Source organism: Emydura macquarii, unplaced genomic scaffold (genome assembly GCF_026122565.2).
Source record: "Emydura macquarii macquarii isolate MOO-44397 ecotype Brisbane River unplaced genomic scaffold, CSIRO-AGI_Emac_v2 contig_1230, whole genome shotgun sequence".
Taxonomy (NCBI): domain Eukaryota; kingdom Metazoa; phylum Chordata; order Testudines; family Chelidae; genus Emydura; species Emydura macquarii.
In genome coordinates, this window is record NW_027131367.1 from 11,659,944 (window position 1) to 11,675,873 (window position 15,930).

Sequence of the window (15,930 nt, forward strand, 5' to 3'; positions counted from 1 at the left end):
CTTGTTTAGGCGTGTGCGGTCGCCATGCTGAGCATGCAGAGATGAACCATACACTGTACGCCAACTGAACAAACACCCAATCACCTCTTGATTGCCCACGTATGTGCTGCTGACTGCCTAACCTGGGAAATGACGCAGTTGTGGTTTATTTCTAGGATCCACCAATCTGTTCCAGGAAATTCCAGCTATATATGCACAAGGGAAAAAATAGCCAGGTCCTTGGGGTATCCGCATGAGGAGGGAGGTGAAGCAAGGGCCTCCGAGCCCTTAACGTGTCAAGGAAACTCAACTCTTTGGCTGTGGGCCAGGAACTTTTCTTGTGGATTTCCAGCCACAGCCAGGAGATTCTCGGGTGCTAGAAGAGCCTTTAATTTAAACCAGGTGCCTCTGAAAGGAAAACACTCATGAAAGGCAAACTTGGTTGCTTTCCCTCAACAAAAAAAAAAGGGCAATCACGCACATTTCACTGAAATATTCCACTTGGAACCGGCTCCTCGCTTTAAACGAGCTGCTGAAACTTCATCCATTTGGGCAATCTGCATGACACAAACTACCAATATTTCTGGAGCCAGAAAAATAGTTGAGCAGAGTGCCAGCTGAGACCGCCTGGAGCTGCCGAGCGAGAGATCTTACAGTATGGAAAGCATATGGGCTGGCAGAGAACAAAGGAAAACAGTTTTTGTAACGTTCCCCCACTCTCTCTTTTTCTTGCTGTTGTCTATAAACTCAACGCTGCCAGAGAAGGCTGCAATTGTTCCGAGCAGGCGGATGCGGTGTAGGGGGTAGCAGGCAGTTGGGAATACAGGTGGAATAAGTAGCATCTTGTACTAGCCACTGCAGAAAATAAATTTGCCAGTGGTCTTCTCTTCTACCTACAGACTAGGATGTTTGGGAAGAGACGTGTGTTTACTAGAATCATGCTGGAACATGATTTAGAGTTAGCAGAGCCCTCTCACTGACCAGTGTGGGCTGGGACTTGCCTTTCCTCAGAGCTGTGCTAGCAAAACAGTGCTGCAGACTCTCATTGAGGGGTACATCTAGAACAACAAACCTCCCATATCCTGGAGATTGCCCGACTTACCCGGCGATGACAATGAAAAAATCCAGGCGGTTCCACGTATCTCCCAGGTAGCACTTCTTCCCGAAAATCCCTAGTGCAATCATCTTGACTATCATCTCCACAGCAAAGAAGGCAAAGATGAAGTCATCAAAGCGCTAGAAAACAAAGCAGCAGAATGAGAGGCAGTGCACTGTAGACCTAGGGAGGAGAGATATTTAGCTGGAGAGGACTATAACCCGTACATGGTTCAATACATGTTCTGCAGCAACTACCTGCAAATCTTTAAAAATCATGTTAATGTTAGTGCTGGTGAAAGATCTGAAGGGCCTGATCCAAAGGCCATTGAAGTGAATGAGCCTCTTCATTGATCTCAGTGGGGTTTGGATTAGGCCCCGATTAACAGCACTGAGGATTAATATCACCAAGCAGATAAAGCTCGGAGCAACAGTGCTTCCTTCCCCCCCCAAATGTGCCTCCACTCTACCCTCCTGGGAAGGAACCAACTTTTGGGGAAGGGGGTGGGGGGATCAGAGAGCATTTAAGTCTCTGGCTGCACTGCAAAACTGACTGTTGTAATAAAAAACCAAACCCAAAAGGTTTCAAGCTGGGCTAAGTTGCCCTGGCTTACAGGGGCTTGGCCTGTCAACACGGAGTTTGCCTTGGTGCAGTTAAATCAATGGCTGGCCAGGGATGGCAGAAATCCCCAGTGAAGGCAAGACCTCAGCCTCCCCAAGGCATTTCTGCCGACGGGTGGGAGCGAAGAGAGATGTAGCTGTGATCACGCCACGCCAGCTTTCTCTGCGTCTGCTTTTGTAGGCAGAAACAGGGATTCCCCTTTTGGAGTCCCATGGGTGCTTGGGAGCATTGATAACCAGGAGGCTTTCTGAGCCATTGCCCCGCTCCTCCATTGAATTAAGGTCAGTAAGGTGAATAAACGCCCGTACCTCAAGAATCCTGCAGCGAGGGGAATTACAGGCCATATCTTCACAGGGCTGGAACATGCCCAGCGTCACACAGTTGAGGAGAATCACCAGCATGCTGAGTCTTTCGAACCAGGTGCACAGGAGGTCAGTTAAGGAAACCAACAGCCCTTTCAAAACACAATCTGGGAAGGGTCCACTAGTAGGACTAGACACATCATTTTTGCTCACAGCTGTAAGGAAGGCAGAGCACCAAGGTAATGAGGAAGGAAGGAACAGCAGGTTGGCCAGAGTTATAACAAGCGGGCCTTTTTCCATCTGAGGCTTCCCAAGTCTGGTCTCCTTAAAGATGGCTGTTCCCCGCCTGACTACAATCTCCGCTTAAACGGACCGGCTGGCTCAATTACCCATGCGCCACGGCTGGGGAGAGACCAAGGGCTTCCCATGAGAGAATCACCATCAAGGAAAAACCTGTCCGTCTTACTGAGCACATCAGCACCGGCCAGGAATCCATGCGGAACTCCCCAAAATGCCCGAGGTCCTTTTCTAACATGCAATGGGTCTCATGTGAAACCTGGGATAGATTCTGTGGGGATAAGTTCTTCAGTTATTTCAAAGTCCCAACTGGCAACATGGCAGCAATTTTTATCTGGACCTTACAGCTCTGAAAAAGATCTTTTAAAATATTCCTTCTTTAAGCCTTCTTCCCTAGGGCCAGCAAAGTACCTAGGCAAGTGCCCAACTTAAAACACCTGACTAGTTCTCACTGAAGCCAGTGGGACTACTCACATGTTTAAGGTTAGGCACAGGTCTGAGCAATTGCTTGAATCATGGCCTAGATTCCTACCGAGTCTTTTATAGGAATCCTGTACTTTGTGCACCGATATCATTTTGGTACCTGCATAACAAAATGATGGCACATTTTCCCATGGTAGCTTTGGCGGGACTTGGCTAGCGTGAAAGACGCGACACAGAATAAAGTTGCATGGCATTGTTAGTGTGTGTTGATATGACAGATTACAAAATTAAAAGAGAATTACAGAAACTTTTAGAAATACACAATCAGTTTCCCTTCCTAGCATTTTGCAGAAAGACACTGGAGTAAATAAGTCATTGCACTTTTCATTCCCATTCCAAATCAGCACTGGCTGGGACATAAACCATTTGCCTAGGAGTGTGGGAGACAACCAAGTCCACCCCCCAGACTGCTGCATTTTAGAAGAGTTTTAAATATCTGAGCTGCACTGGGAGAGATTTTGAAAGCTGTTACTTTCTAGGATAGGCTGACTGGAGCTGTAGCAGCAACAACAAATCCACATAAGGAAGTTTCAGATCTGGTATTGAACAAAAGGAATTTCTGTGTCCCTCTAGTGGACACTACCAGTGATTTCAGGGCTAATGTGGACATAAAGACGTTAAAGAAAAGGACCAATTTAATGCAACTTTAATGTTACCACTGAAAAGTTCCAGAGGGGTAGCCGTGTTAGTTTGTATACAGCAAAAACAACGAGAGTCTCATAGCACTTTAAAGACTAAAAATTTTATGCAGGCATAAGCTTTCGTGAGCTGCAACCCACTTCGTCAGATGTAAGAAATAGAAATCAGATAGGAAGTATATATATACATCCAAGGCTAAGAACCAGCAATGTGGAGGGTAGGTTAAACAAAGTCCATTCAGTTAGAGTAGATGAGGCCTATTCACAACCGTTGATTAGAAGGTGAGAATGTGTGGACAGTGACAATTACTTCTTGTAATGAAAGAACCATTCCAAGTCCCTATTCAGACCCAGTTTGATTGTGTCAAGTTTGCATATGAGTTCCAGCTCTGCAGTTTCTCGCTGAAGTCTGTTTTTGAAGTTTTTTTGTAGAAGTATGGCAACTTTCAAGTCAGCTACAGAGTGTCCTGGGAGATTGAAGTGCTCTCCGACTGGCTTATGGATGTTACCATTTTCTATGTCTGATTTGTGTCCATTTATTCTTTTGCGTTGTGACAGTCCAGTTTGGCCAATGTACATGGCAGAGGGGCATTGCTGGCACATGATGGCATATATTACATTAGTAGATGTGCAGGTGAATGAGCTCCTTATGGTGTGGCTGATGTGGTTAGGACCTGTGATGGTGTCACTAGAGTCAATGTGTGGGCAGAGTTGGCAATGGGGTTTGTTGCAGGGATAGGTTCCTGGGTTAGTGTTCTTGTTGTATGGTGTACGGTTGCTGGTGAGTATTTGCTTCAGGTTGGGGGGCTGTCTGTAAGCAAGGATAGGTCTGCCTCCCACGGCTTGAGCGAGTGAGGGATCATCTGCTAGGATAGGTTGTAGATCCTTAATGATTTGTTGGAGAGATTTTAGCTGGAGGCTGTAGGTGATGGCCAGTGGCGTTCTGTTTTCTCTGTTGGTTCTGTCCTGTAGTAGGTGACTTCTGGGTACCCGTCTGGCTCTGTCAATTTGTTTCTTCACCTCTCCAGGTGGGTATTGTAGTTTTAAGAACGTTTTATGGAGATTCTGTAGGTGTTTGTCTCTGTCTGAGGGATCGGAGCAAATCCAGTTGTATCTTAGGGCTTGGCTGTAGACAATGGATCCTGTAATGTGTCCAGGGTGGAAGCTGGAGGCATGAAGATATGTATTGCGGTCAGTTGGTTTTCGGTATAGAGTGGTAATAATGTGACCATCCTTTCAATAATTTCAATAATTTCCATAATTTCCACCTCACCATCAACCTCAGCCTGGACCAGTCCACACAAGAAATCCACTCCTGGACACTACAATACAAATAAAGGATGGTCACATTAATACCACCCTATGCCGAAAAGAGACTTCAGCGAGAAACTGCAGAGCTGGAGCTCTGAGTCTTTGCAGTAAGATACCTTGGGTTTGGGTTGGGCTTCATTTGAAGGACGTTTTTAAGCTTCAATTTCCAGCCAGAAGGGAAACAGTGAAGCGTCTCAGCAAATCACTTAACCTTGCATCCAGAATGTTTCAAGATCTCACTTGTTTCTCTTATCACGGCTTGGCAGCCTCATGGCCTTTTGTTTGAATCTGGCACATTCTTGAGGTGTCTGACCATAACCATTCCTTAGTATGGCACTAAATAGAAAACATCTCTCTCTGGCAGGGCTTATAATATATCTGCACTGCAGGATCTCTGCAGGGTTTACCACTGATGTTCCAGAACGGTTCTGAAGTAACTAAAGAGCTTCGGGACAGGCTGAGTGGATGGTGGAGCTATAGAACACAGGCTTGGCCACACAGAACTTTTCCATGGGCAGTAAAAGTGCCATAAGTCAAAACCCAGTTAACTGAAACACAATGGAGCAGAGGTGAGATATATCCCCCAAAAGCTGCTGGGCAGTGAGCAGAAGATGAAGACAGACACAGGAGATGCCCAAGCAGACTAGCCAAAAAGAAGGGCAAAGGAGCAAGGGTGAGAGAGAAACTATATGAAACCACGTACATTTCTGATCAGAAGACCTTGAGTGTAATACCAGGCCTGAGTCCATTCAATCCTGTCTCCCTCTAGTGGCTGGCTCTAACACGTATAAAGCCTGCTACACACAGACATCTAAAGGGAGATGCTCCTTTAGCGGAAGAAGTAAGAGGTCAGACTTTTGGGTGCTGAAGGTCCCAGGGATGACTGTGATCTGCTTTGTTGCATATGCCTAAAATAGCTCTTCTCTTGTGGCCAGGCAGCTTGCTTGAGGGACACCACCTGGTTAGACTGCTGCTCTCCTGACCTACATCTGGGTTGCCCCTGATTATCTGAAGGTTTCCAGCATCTTCTGCCATTAGACTAATCAGGATACTACCATACAATGAAGTAGCTATCTACAGCTCCTCGTGATGGAGAGGCAGCAGAGGAAAAAGCTCAGCAATGCAACCTGTGTCCTCCCTCATCTTGGAGTCTAGACACAGAGACATGATCCAGGGAGACGACAGATCCCAGCATGCACTGTGCTACCTTGATCCACTCAATCAGAACCAGATGATGCATTGCTGTAGTCTCCATGGGACATACCATTGTGTCAAAGATGACAGCAGCTTCCATCTACTCCATTTTATACAATGGAAGCTGGGCCTCTAGGAACCTGAAACCCTTCTAAAGCAGGCGCGAGCTGGACAAAGTTTAGGAGCCCTTTCTATATCGTTATTTGACCTACAAAGTTAAAGATGAAGAAGACCCTACAAGTTTCTCAGCGGGTGGTGGGACAGGGACCTTTGGGCATTCATCTCTTGTGGGCTTTCCTACATAGATTCTTGTTTAATCACATGGAGAGGAGTCAGTATTTGTTTAGCTGGCAATCTGGATCTTTTATTCTGAAGAAATGTTTACATGGTATTGGAATGGAAATTCCAACTGTCAGGTTGTGGTTACAGCCGGGAATGTTTATCCCAAATATAGTCCTATGGGGGCATGCATACACGGCCTGGCCCAGGAGGGGCAGAACTCTCCTAGTGGTGGCAGCGTCAGATCTGAGGGTGTTCCTCGCATTTGATTGGGTTGGACAGGGTCCATCTGTGGAACCCGTGACTTCCACAGCTCTGCCAGTGATGAACTGCAAAGCCTTTAAGAAAAATAAATAAATAAAAGACTGTTTAAGATCCCAGATCAGCAATAGAATGAGTGCGTCAGACAAGCGCTATGCAAAATATTCAACACAGAACCGAGAGCACTTAGAATTAGCCTACTTAGTGGTATAAGAACCTGGCGAGACAGACAGAAGCTTCCCTGAACAGGCCATGGGGCTTGTAAATCCTTTCATGACAGTGGAAATGCCAAAGGCAGGTGTAATTCTCCTCGCACTGTCTCATGTCGATGGACATTGGGAGGTAGAATGTTGTGGTGCTGTTGCTATTGCTGGAAGTTGCTTGGTGCATGTATGAGGGGTCATCTGGTTCCCCACCCAGCTGAGCGCAAAGGGCCTGCAGAAGCCACACGGGCTCTTTTTTTTGTTTGTTTGTTTTTGCAGGGGGGCTACTGCTGTAGTGTGCGTGCTCTTCTGCTCTGTGCCATTTCCAGGGGTCTGAGGCCCAGGGTTCCCTAATACAGACTTGCAAAGACCCAGGGGAGGGAGGGGCCTGGCAACAGCAGCAGCGGCTCACTTGTGTGGCTCTCTGCTTCAGTGTGAAGGAGGAAGGGCACTCACTAACCCCACACTGCCATTCTGGATGGGGGAGAAGGGAAAATAATGGGCTTGCTATATGATCTCCCTTAAAGATCCCAGAGAGGACAGACTGCTGGGTAGTTAAGGCACTGGACTGGGACTTAGGAGAGCTGGGTTCAACTCCTGGCTCTGCCACAGACTTCCTGTCTGACCTTGGGGAAGTTGTTGAATCTTTGTGCCTCAGTTCCTCTTCTGCAAAATGGGATACTACTACTTTGCCTATTTAGATTGTAAGCTCTTTGGGACAGGGACTCTCTCATTAGGTCTATGCGCAGCACCTTGCACAACAACCCTGATCTCCAGGGCACTGCTGTAATACAAATAAGAATAAGTTACAATGAATACGTTCCCTTTTCTTGCCCTGCCTGAATTTGCCAGGAGCTTCCTGCAGATTTCCTCTTCCCCAACTGATAAACAACAATAGGGGTTGGAAAATTGCGATGGCTTCAAAATGGACTGAGAGAGAAAGAGAAAAAAGCCTCAGGGTCTAAAGGCAGCAGACATCACCAACCAAGCACTTATTAAAAAAGCTTATCAGGGCTGCGACACAGATGGGCACGGTACACCTCCAGAGAGAGATCACATCTCTAGTTACAGGAGTAGCGTAATACAGGGAACTACAGATGGAAGCTGCCTGCACTGCTTACAGGCCCCCCGAGCACGGGGAGGTACCTAGTGTTATTAGGCCTACTATTTAATGTAAATCTTGCACAATTTCTCACACCATAAACAAAAGCATTCAGGGCCAAATTCCGATCCTCACTGAGCAGCACTTTTCTCCATGAGCGGCCCCAGTAAGTCACTGGAGATACTTATGGAATAAGAAGTTATTCAATGCGAATAAGGAGACCAGAATCTAGCTTTCATTTAATCCTTTATACTACAATGGCAGGACTACGCATCTGCTCAGCAACTGAACCTCACTGCCTGGAATTCCCTTTCCAGTAAGAAGTCAGACCACTGAGCGACAATTGACTAAGGCAGGCAATTCTTCAAGGAACAGTGTTTGTGTACACTAACTATACACGGCCTGGAAAACTAGCTGGATCATCTCGCAAATCCCAGGGGCAATGCACAGTGACTACAGGACTGTAGCTTTAGCAAACATGTTGGTGACAGCAAAAACAACGGGAGTTCTGTAGCACTTTAAAGACTAACAAATTTCATTTCTGCAGGCATAAGCTTTCGTGGGCTGCAACCCACTTCGTCAGATGTAAGGAATAGAAATCACATGGGAGGCATATATATACATATCCAAGGGAAGTAACAACAATGGGGAAGGTGGATAAAAGCAAAGTCCACTCAGTTAGAGTAGTTGAGGCCTATTCACAACCATTGATTAGGAGATGAGAATGTGTGATCAGTGGCAATGACTTCTTGTAATGAGAGAACCATTCCAAGTCCCGATTCAGACCCAGTTTGAATGTGTCACCTTTGCAGATGAGTTCCAGATCAGCAGTTTCTCTTTGAAGTCTGGTTTTGAAGTTTTTGTGTAGGAGTCTGGCAACTTTCAAGTCAATGTTGGTTACAGTTACCACTTGCTACGTAGCCCCATTCAGCCTATGGGCTTGGGGTCTAAATCAATGTGTTATTTTGTTAGTACCATGCCAAGGGGGCTACGTAAAGCCAGAGGTTCTGCAGGGAAGCCTGGTATAAAGGCTAAACTAAGAGCTCAAACCTCTCTCTAATGAGCAGGCTAGATAGAGCTGTCTGCATAACAGCAGGCTGTCCTCCCATTAAGGCCATGGTAAGGTCACTAGTGGAGCTATCAGATTTTCACTGTGCACAACTATTGTCCTTGCTGAATCATTGCGATTCGAAGTCCTTTCTCCAAGCTGCCTTCCCCACTGTGAGTGTCACACACAAGGGACTGATTCCTGAGCCGGGAGCACGGGGGGCTTTGACATGTAGATCGGATTAAAAAGTCAAATATGTTTCGTCAAAGGATCACAGCACGGCCAAGAAATTATACTGGTGAAACCAAAGGGAAAGCAGAGCTGCTGGGACAGGGGAAGAAAAGCTTCCTGGCCCCCTACAGAAGCCAACGCTCCCAGCAGTGTATCAACATTTGGCCAGCGGTATCCACTCCATAAGCTCAGGGTTATTCACGTAAGATGGCCTGGATAGGAACATCCACGCTTGGGGTGTTGAGGATATGCCTTCACTGACGGTGGCGAATTCACTGCCATCAGATCGATCTGTCCAGATCCATCGAGCGGTCAGTGAAGACCCGCTCCATCGATCCGGAAGTCGACGTGTTAAAACCACCCCCTCAAGTGGCGCTGCACAGCGAAGACGCCGCGTAAAAGAGGAGTCACGAAGTCGATGGGAGTTAAACTCCCATTGACTGCCGCCGAATTTCCAGGTAAGTGTAGACCTGGCCTGAGATGCTGCCCGCTCACAGCCAAATACAAGCTCGTTGTCATTTCCTAGCTAATTACCCACTGAGCCTCCAGTACAATGGCTGCGGACTGCAGGAAGGCAGAAGTGATGGTAGCGGGACACCAAGCACTGCTGTCCTTTCCTTCTCCAGCAACCAAAGTGTTAAAGCACCAAGACGAACAGCTGGTGCAGAATCCAATAAAAGTAAAGAACTTGGCAGCATGTCTCTCCCCCCCCCCCCCCCCCCCCCCACAATGCCAGCGTAAGTCTCCAGAAAGAGAGAGAATCAGAAAGGTTTAGGCCGAGGAAAGGCAAGCCCAGCACTGAGCCTGCGATGGAGGAGTGTGACAGTGAGTGCTCCAGAGCAGACAAGCCTCACCTTTTCCTTGCAGCAGCTCACTAGTCCTGTGCGCTGATGTGCACGGCTGGCAGGTACCACTATCGAATGCACAGTCAGTGGGTTGGTCAGTAGGACTGTCAGGGGGCTGCTCCCAACCTAACTCAAAGGGGAGGGTCCCATGACCACCGTGCCTCTATAGCCTCACCCCCTAGGACTTGCAAAGCAAGACGCGTGACTCCGTCCAACAGATCTGCAAAGGCCATGAGGTGACAATGGGTGGGCAAGGGGGCTTTACTTCGTCCTTTGTTTTCAGTTCTGTCAACGTGAATGAGGTTCACAGGGCTGGCAGATATTTCGAATACAGCTTACATCGGGAAAGTGAAACTAAAAAACCCCAAAGCACAGAAAACCTAGGGAGCTTCCCCGGCCGGTCCTGTTTCCTCCAGCTCATCCGACTGCTGGGTATGAGAATGTGGAAGGCTGTGTTCCGACAGCCACAGCTGCTGAGAGCTAAGGCAGTGAAGGGATTATTTCACGGTCACAAGAAAGGGTGGGGAGTCGGGAATATTCTTTGAAAAGAAAATTTGCTGAGAGAAAATGAATGCACAGTTTGATACCAGCAGGGTGGGGAGGGAGAAGGGTAGATGGATACCTTTTTCCTTTTAAACCTCCCCACCGTGGATTTACGAGGGCTCCTCCCCTTTGACGGCTCGTCCATGCATGAGGGAATAAATGCTGGCTTTTGTCAGGGTGGGTCACTTGCTTATTTTGTTTTCTCGCCCGATGCGCGTATGGAATCCCCGTCTGAGAGCTCAGCAGCGCTGAGCCTGATGTCAGGTTGCTAAGCAGGTCACGGGGGATTATATAAGTTACGCAAAGTGCTGCACAAAAGGGAAAGCTGACAGGCGTTCTAGCCAGCTAGCGCTGGGATTCGAGTCTTCCAGGGCTCCAGAAACGCTGTTATCTCAAAAAACTCCCGGGCTGCATGTCATTTATAGGAAGTATTCAATCTGAATGAAGGCTGATTAGAAGGTGGAATAACAACTCTGAGCCGCTCCTGGCTCATGCATGCCCATTTTCAAAACACAGCCAGACAAACATTCAGAGTCCCATGTGTCAGACACAGGGCACCAATAAATTAAAGCTAGAGAGAGACCTGTTTCCTCCAGACAGACTCTTCCTCCCAATGCCCTCCCTAGTAGGGCTAAACTTCCCCAGCCTCCCCACCAAATAAGCTCATGACTGTGGTCCACGCCTGAGTCCTGGATCGTCTCCCACGTAAAGCAGCCCAATTTGCTGCTTCTTGATGCTCTTACTCAGCCCTCTTGCTCCAGCTAGAGGCGCGCTGATCCAGGGGCCTGGATTTCAACTACCCTGCCTTAATCTGCCCTTACACCTCCTGAGTCATCCTCACAAGGGGCCCTAGTCTCCTCTCACTTAGCTGGGTGTAAATCTGGAGTAAATGCACAAAAGTGAACCGAGTTACGCCAAGTACTATCCATCTAAGAGACATAGATGGCCTCCCTGACTATAGCATTTGAGCACCTCGCACTCTGTAAAGGATTTATTCTCACAACACCCCAGTGAGATACGGCACTTCGACATATGGGGCAATGAGGCCCAGAGACACTAAATGACTTGCCCAAGGTCACACAGGTGGTCGGAGGCAGAGCAGGAAATTCAGACCAGGTTTCCCAAGTGCCAGCCTAGGAGCTCAACCACTAGCCCATCCTTCCAAGCCAGTGAGAGGAGAATCAGGCCCGAGCCCATACCCTACACGCTCCATGGTGCTTCAAGTGCCCCCCATGTGTTAATGCACATTACTGCACCCATTGGGTAAGTCATGATCGAGTGACAAATGGCAAAGCTGCTGGCTGGGAAAGATCACTGGGTCTAATTGAGACTGGAGAGTAACTGAGGCCGCTGTAGTGGTTTCAGACACCAGACCCTGCTGCACACAGAGCATTTGATGTCTGCACCTAATCTCACACCTCCAAACAGGTGCTGCACAGGAGAAACGACTACAGAGAGCCCAACTCTGCCCTCAGCTACACACGGATTTCAATGGGTTTGCAATGTGCTAAGCAGACCAGAAACCAGCCGTGGGTCTCTGTACAAAGGACAAGCAAGGTAGATGCTACAGAGCCAGGATCCTCTCCAGATGTGAGACTCCTGGCATCAGTGAGATCACGGTGCTGTGGAAGTAAACGAAGAACAGTCACTCTGCCATGCTACTACAGCTGTGCCAGACAGGGAAGGATAAAGCCCCGAAGGGGAGACACTTTGCCGTATTTCATTTACTATTTAGGGTCACATTGCATCTCCTCCGGCTGAGGTGCACATAGGGTGCAGAGATGATGATGCTCCTAGACTTCTCCCTGAAGCAGTCTGTGTGCATCTATGCAAGCCGGATGTCTCAAGCCACCTGTCCGGCAGTTGCTTCTTCCTCTTCAGGTTCTTATACCGTGCCTGTCCTGTAGTGCGGGAAGTGACAGGACTAGTATTCATCGTGTTACATAAGTAAACTGTGGCCACTTGCCCTGCCAGCACACCTGCTTACAGCATGGATTGGTGGCTGCACCTCTGTTTCTCTCCAGGCCTTCAGCTGCTCCGCCCAACCTCCAGGACCTTCTGGCTCAATAAGCCCTCCAGTTAGGTCATGTAAAAGTCCCACCCTCGTCTGAGGTACTCAAAGTTCAAAAAAAACCCATAGGCCCTGGGAAGTCCTGCTGGTACCAGACTTCCCTGGTTCTTGGACCCAGCCAGCCGTCTCTCCCATAGCAAGAGCTCGAGGTCTCCTTTTCAACCATCCCGGCCATCACTGAGCTGGGACCTCTCTTTTTAGCTCCTCCCTCAAAGCCTGACATCTGCTTCAGATACCGCGGGCCCCCAGCGTCCCATTAACTCACACAGAACCTCGCTCTTGCTTCTTGCCTTCCTGAACTTCACCCCAAATCTCAGCCCAAACTGTTACTATTTTCATGGGCTGTGGCACGTCTTGGTTCTGACCTGCACTGGAAGCCATGATTAGAAAAACCCTTTACCTGAACAGAAGCTTGGCGCTCCAGAGATCCCATGAGAGAGGGAGCCCGAGTGTTTGGTTTTCCGTCCTGTTTTACAGAACCAGACAGGTTCAAAACACATTAAAAAAGCTGGTGATACTTTAAGGGGACCACTGTAAGGAACCCCTGTTCAGCAACAGAGCCGGTTATTAAATCAGCCACACGTACAAAGCAGTGGTGGCAAAGACCAGCCTAGAACCCTGCTCCTGCAGCTTCAACAACATCAAGCTGTACCACTTTAGCCTCAGTAGCCTCCCTCAGCTGCTTGCAGGTCCATACCATCTCTCTGGGGCCGACCACTAGAGGCAATAAGCAGTTACTCACAGGTACAAAGCCAGTCTGTTACCACGTTACCCAAATGACCCTCCAGACCTCACTCACCCCTTGCTGCCACAGCAGCTAGGAGACCCCAGGGATAGTCACCACTCACTGCCCTGTACCCTCTGACACAGCCAAGGAGGACCAGAGAAGGATTCCTTCATGCAGAGCGCTCAAAATGCCAAGCTGTTCTGGCCTAGCGCCACCAAGGGCCTGACTCCTTTTCTCGGTCCCCCAGGAGTCCTCAACAGCATCTCAAAATGTCACCTTCTGCCTTTTTCTGGGTCCAGCCCCGCAGCACAGCCGCGCACAGTGACGTCTGCAGACAGCCGTTGAACGGAGGAGCTCTCTCGGCTCTCCTGGGCAGCACCTCAGCAGGATATGAAGCAAGAACCAACCATTGTCTTCCCCTCTCTCCCGTTTTGTCTTTTAACAGCCAGCTGGCAGCAAGACACAGAAGCCAGGTGAGATAAGAGCCGCTCTCACCGTGGGGGAATTCCTACTGCCCTGCCTGTATTGCTGAGAAATGGCTCCCTCTTTACTAATATTACTAGCATTAATTAACTCTCCCATGGTTAATTAATGGGAGGGCAGTGGCTCATGAGACCTTGGGGAGGGCAGTTATGTAACACTCAGTATTTCCACCCACGAGTAAGAAAACTGCTTTGCAAACAAATACACAAACCTGCCTGGAGATGTGCGGCAGTGTGGTCTAGTGGTCGGAGCACTGGATTGCGTGCCAGAGAATCCTGAGTTTTAACCCTGGTTCTCATGGCAGCTCCCCCTCGGAAGAATCCCAGCAGAGTCATCAGATTCACGCCAAGTTCCTCTCTGCCACCCTGCCTGAGGCTATAGCGTGCACTCCCCCAGCTGTGTTGGCAATGCACAGGGCACGGGGCACAGCTCTCCGAGTCAGCAAGTGCTGCTAGCAAAGCAGTGGGTGCGCTCGGAGCAGAAGAGCTGCTATAGCCGACCCCTGCAGAGGGCACGGGTGCTCACGCAGGGCCAGCCACACTCCAGGTCTGTTTGCAGACCAATTACTATGGCAGCACACAGTGATGTCTCCCCATGGGCCTGAATCCATGGGTCCCTGCTGCACCCTATAATCCCGAGCCCACCCCTACCTCAGACTGCATCCCCCCCACCCCTTGAGCCCACACGTATGAGCCTGTAGCCACACATGCTTGAACAGCAACACACACATGGACCTGACTCACAGAGCACCCAAACTCCCACAGCCCCGGTAGGCCTGGACCCGCACGTTCCCAATGCTCAGAGCCCAAACATTCCTGCAAGTGAGGCTTCCTTCCCCTTCCTCCTGCAAAGCAACTGGGCCAGTAGCCAGACACCCCTCTCCTGGACGCCCCTCGTGGCTGCTCAACCACTACTCCAGGTCATAATTAAAACACTCCCTTTCCGGGATCCAGTTTATTTAGTCTTTACCACGCTGGCCCTCCAGGCCCCATCCCCAGTTCAGCATCGGGGCCTGTTCGTCTCCCTCCTTGGTAGGGAGTCCGCCGGCTTCTCTCCCAGTGCAGGATCTCAGTTCATCATCTCTCAGGTGCTACCTGTCTAGACTGTAAGCTCTGACCGCCCAACTCCCCCAGCCTCAGAGTCTTTCCTGCAGCTGCTTTACCACCTCCTGGGGCTGCTTCCTGAGCCTTTACAGACCTCAGGTGCTGCCCCTTTCTCTTAACTAGCCAAATGGGAGCACCTGCCCAGGACCAGGACCCGGACCACTGGACCTATTTCTTTTACCAGGGCCAGCCATCCACTCCCCCCACACCTCCAGCAGTAATTTACTTGCCATCCATCCAAGCAGACCAGGTCTCTCTGTTGTGCCATTCTATGAAGGATTAGAAATCCCTGTGGCTGTGTGCAATTTTGCAGTAACAAAACATTCCTCCCGGAGAAAAAGAAAATAAGAGTGGGACAGGATTTTATTGGCTGCTGGCATTTTTATTTTCTAATTTTATCTGCAGACCCACTTATCAGCATATTGTGCTCTGAAGCAAATAAATTTCAGTCTAATATAACACTTCACCCTGATTAAATATTCCCACGGTGGAGGCAGGCGAGGGGAGCGAGTTGTGCTGTGGGTGAGATGTTAATGCACAGCTGATGGAGCTCAAGTCCCCCGCCCCGCCAGCCCAATGAAACTTCAAGCTCTTTCTTCTGCTAATGGGATTTTCGGAGACACACAAAGTGCTGATGGCTACTGCTTTGTACCTACAGTTGTTTGAGCTGAAGGCTGACAAAGGAAAACTCCTCAATTAGCAAGAGCCGAAAGTACTTTATTGGATTTTTCTCACTGCTGCTACTTGGGTAGCATGGGGGTGAAGAGGGGTAGAGGAACAAGAGTTTAGGGAGCGCTGGAGAGATTTCATCAGGCCCTGACTGACAGACTCAGCACAGGGTACCAGTATTTAGAGCTGGATTCACTGGTATGCTCTGGCTGCTTTGTGCTGTTCCAGTGATGCAAAGCAGCTGCCATAAACCCAGTTTGACTGGTTGGGTAGACTGGGTTCACAGCTGCTTTGCATTGCTGGAGCAGCCAGAGTGTCCTCACGAATCTGGCCCATGTACGGTAATCTCCCTGGAGCAGGGACCATGACTTCCTGTGTGCTTTGGGCAGCCCTCAGCACAGCTACTGCTTCATAAAATAAATATTTGTACACATCCACGCTTCC

The 15,930-nt window shown here is 49.0% G+C and overlaps 1 protein-coding gene across 1 annotated transcript in view; it reads right to left on the reverse strand.

Annotated features, from left to right (window-relative positions):
- Window positions 1-14,868, reverse strand: part of CACNA1G (calcium voltage-gated channel subunit alpha1 G) — a 163,390-nt gene extending 148,522 nt beyond the window's left edge. The window contains exons 1-3 of the mRNA XM_067547476.1: window positions 14,684-14,868; window positions 2,005-2,213; window positions 1,082-1,215 (exon numbers count right to left, since the gene is read on the reverse strand). Of these exons, the coding sequence (XP_067403577.1) occupies window positions 1,082-1,215; window positions 2,005-2,213; window positions 14,684-14,720 (380 nt within the window). The 5' untranslated portion in view covers window positions 14,721-14,868. The remainder of the gene's footprint in view (window positions 1-1,081; window positions 1,216-2,004; window positions 2,214-14,683) is intronic.
- Window positions 14,869-15,930: the final 1,062 nt, after the last annotated feature.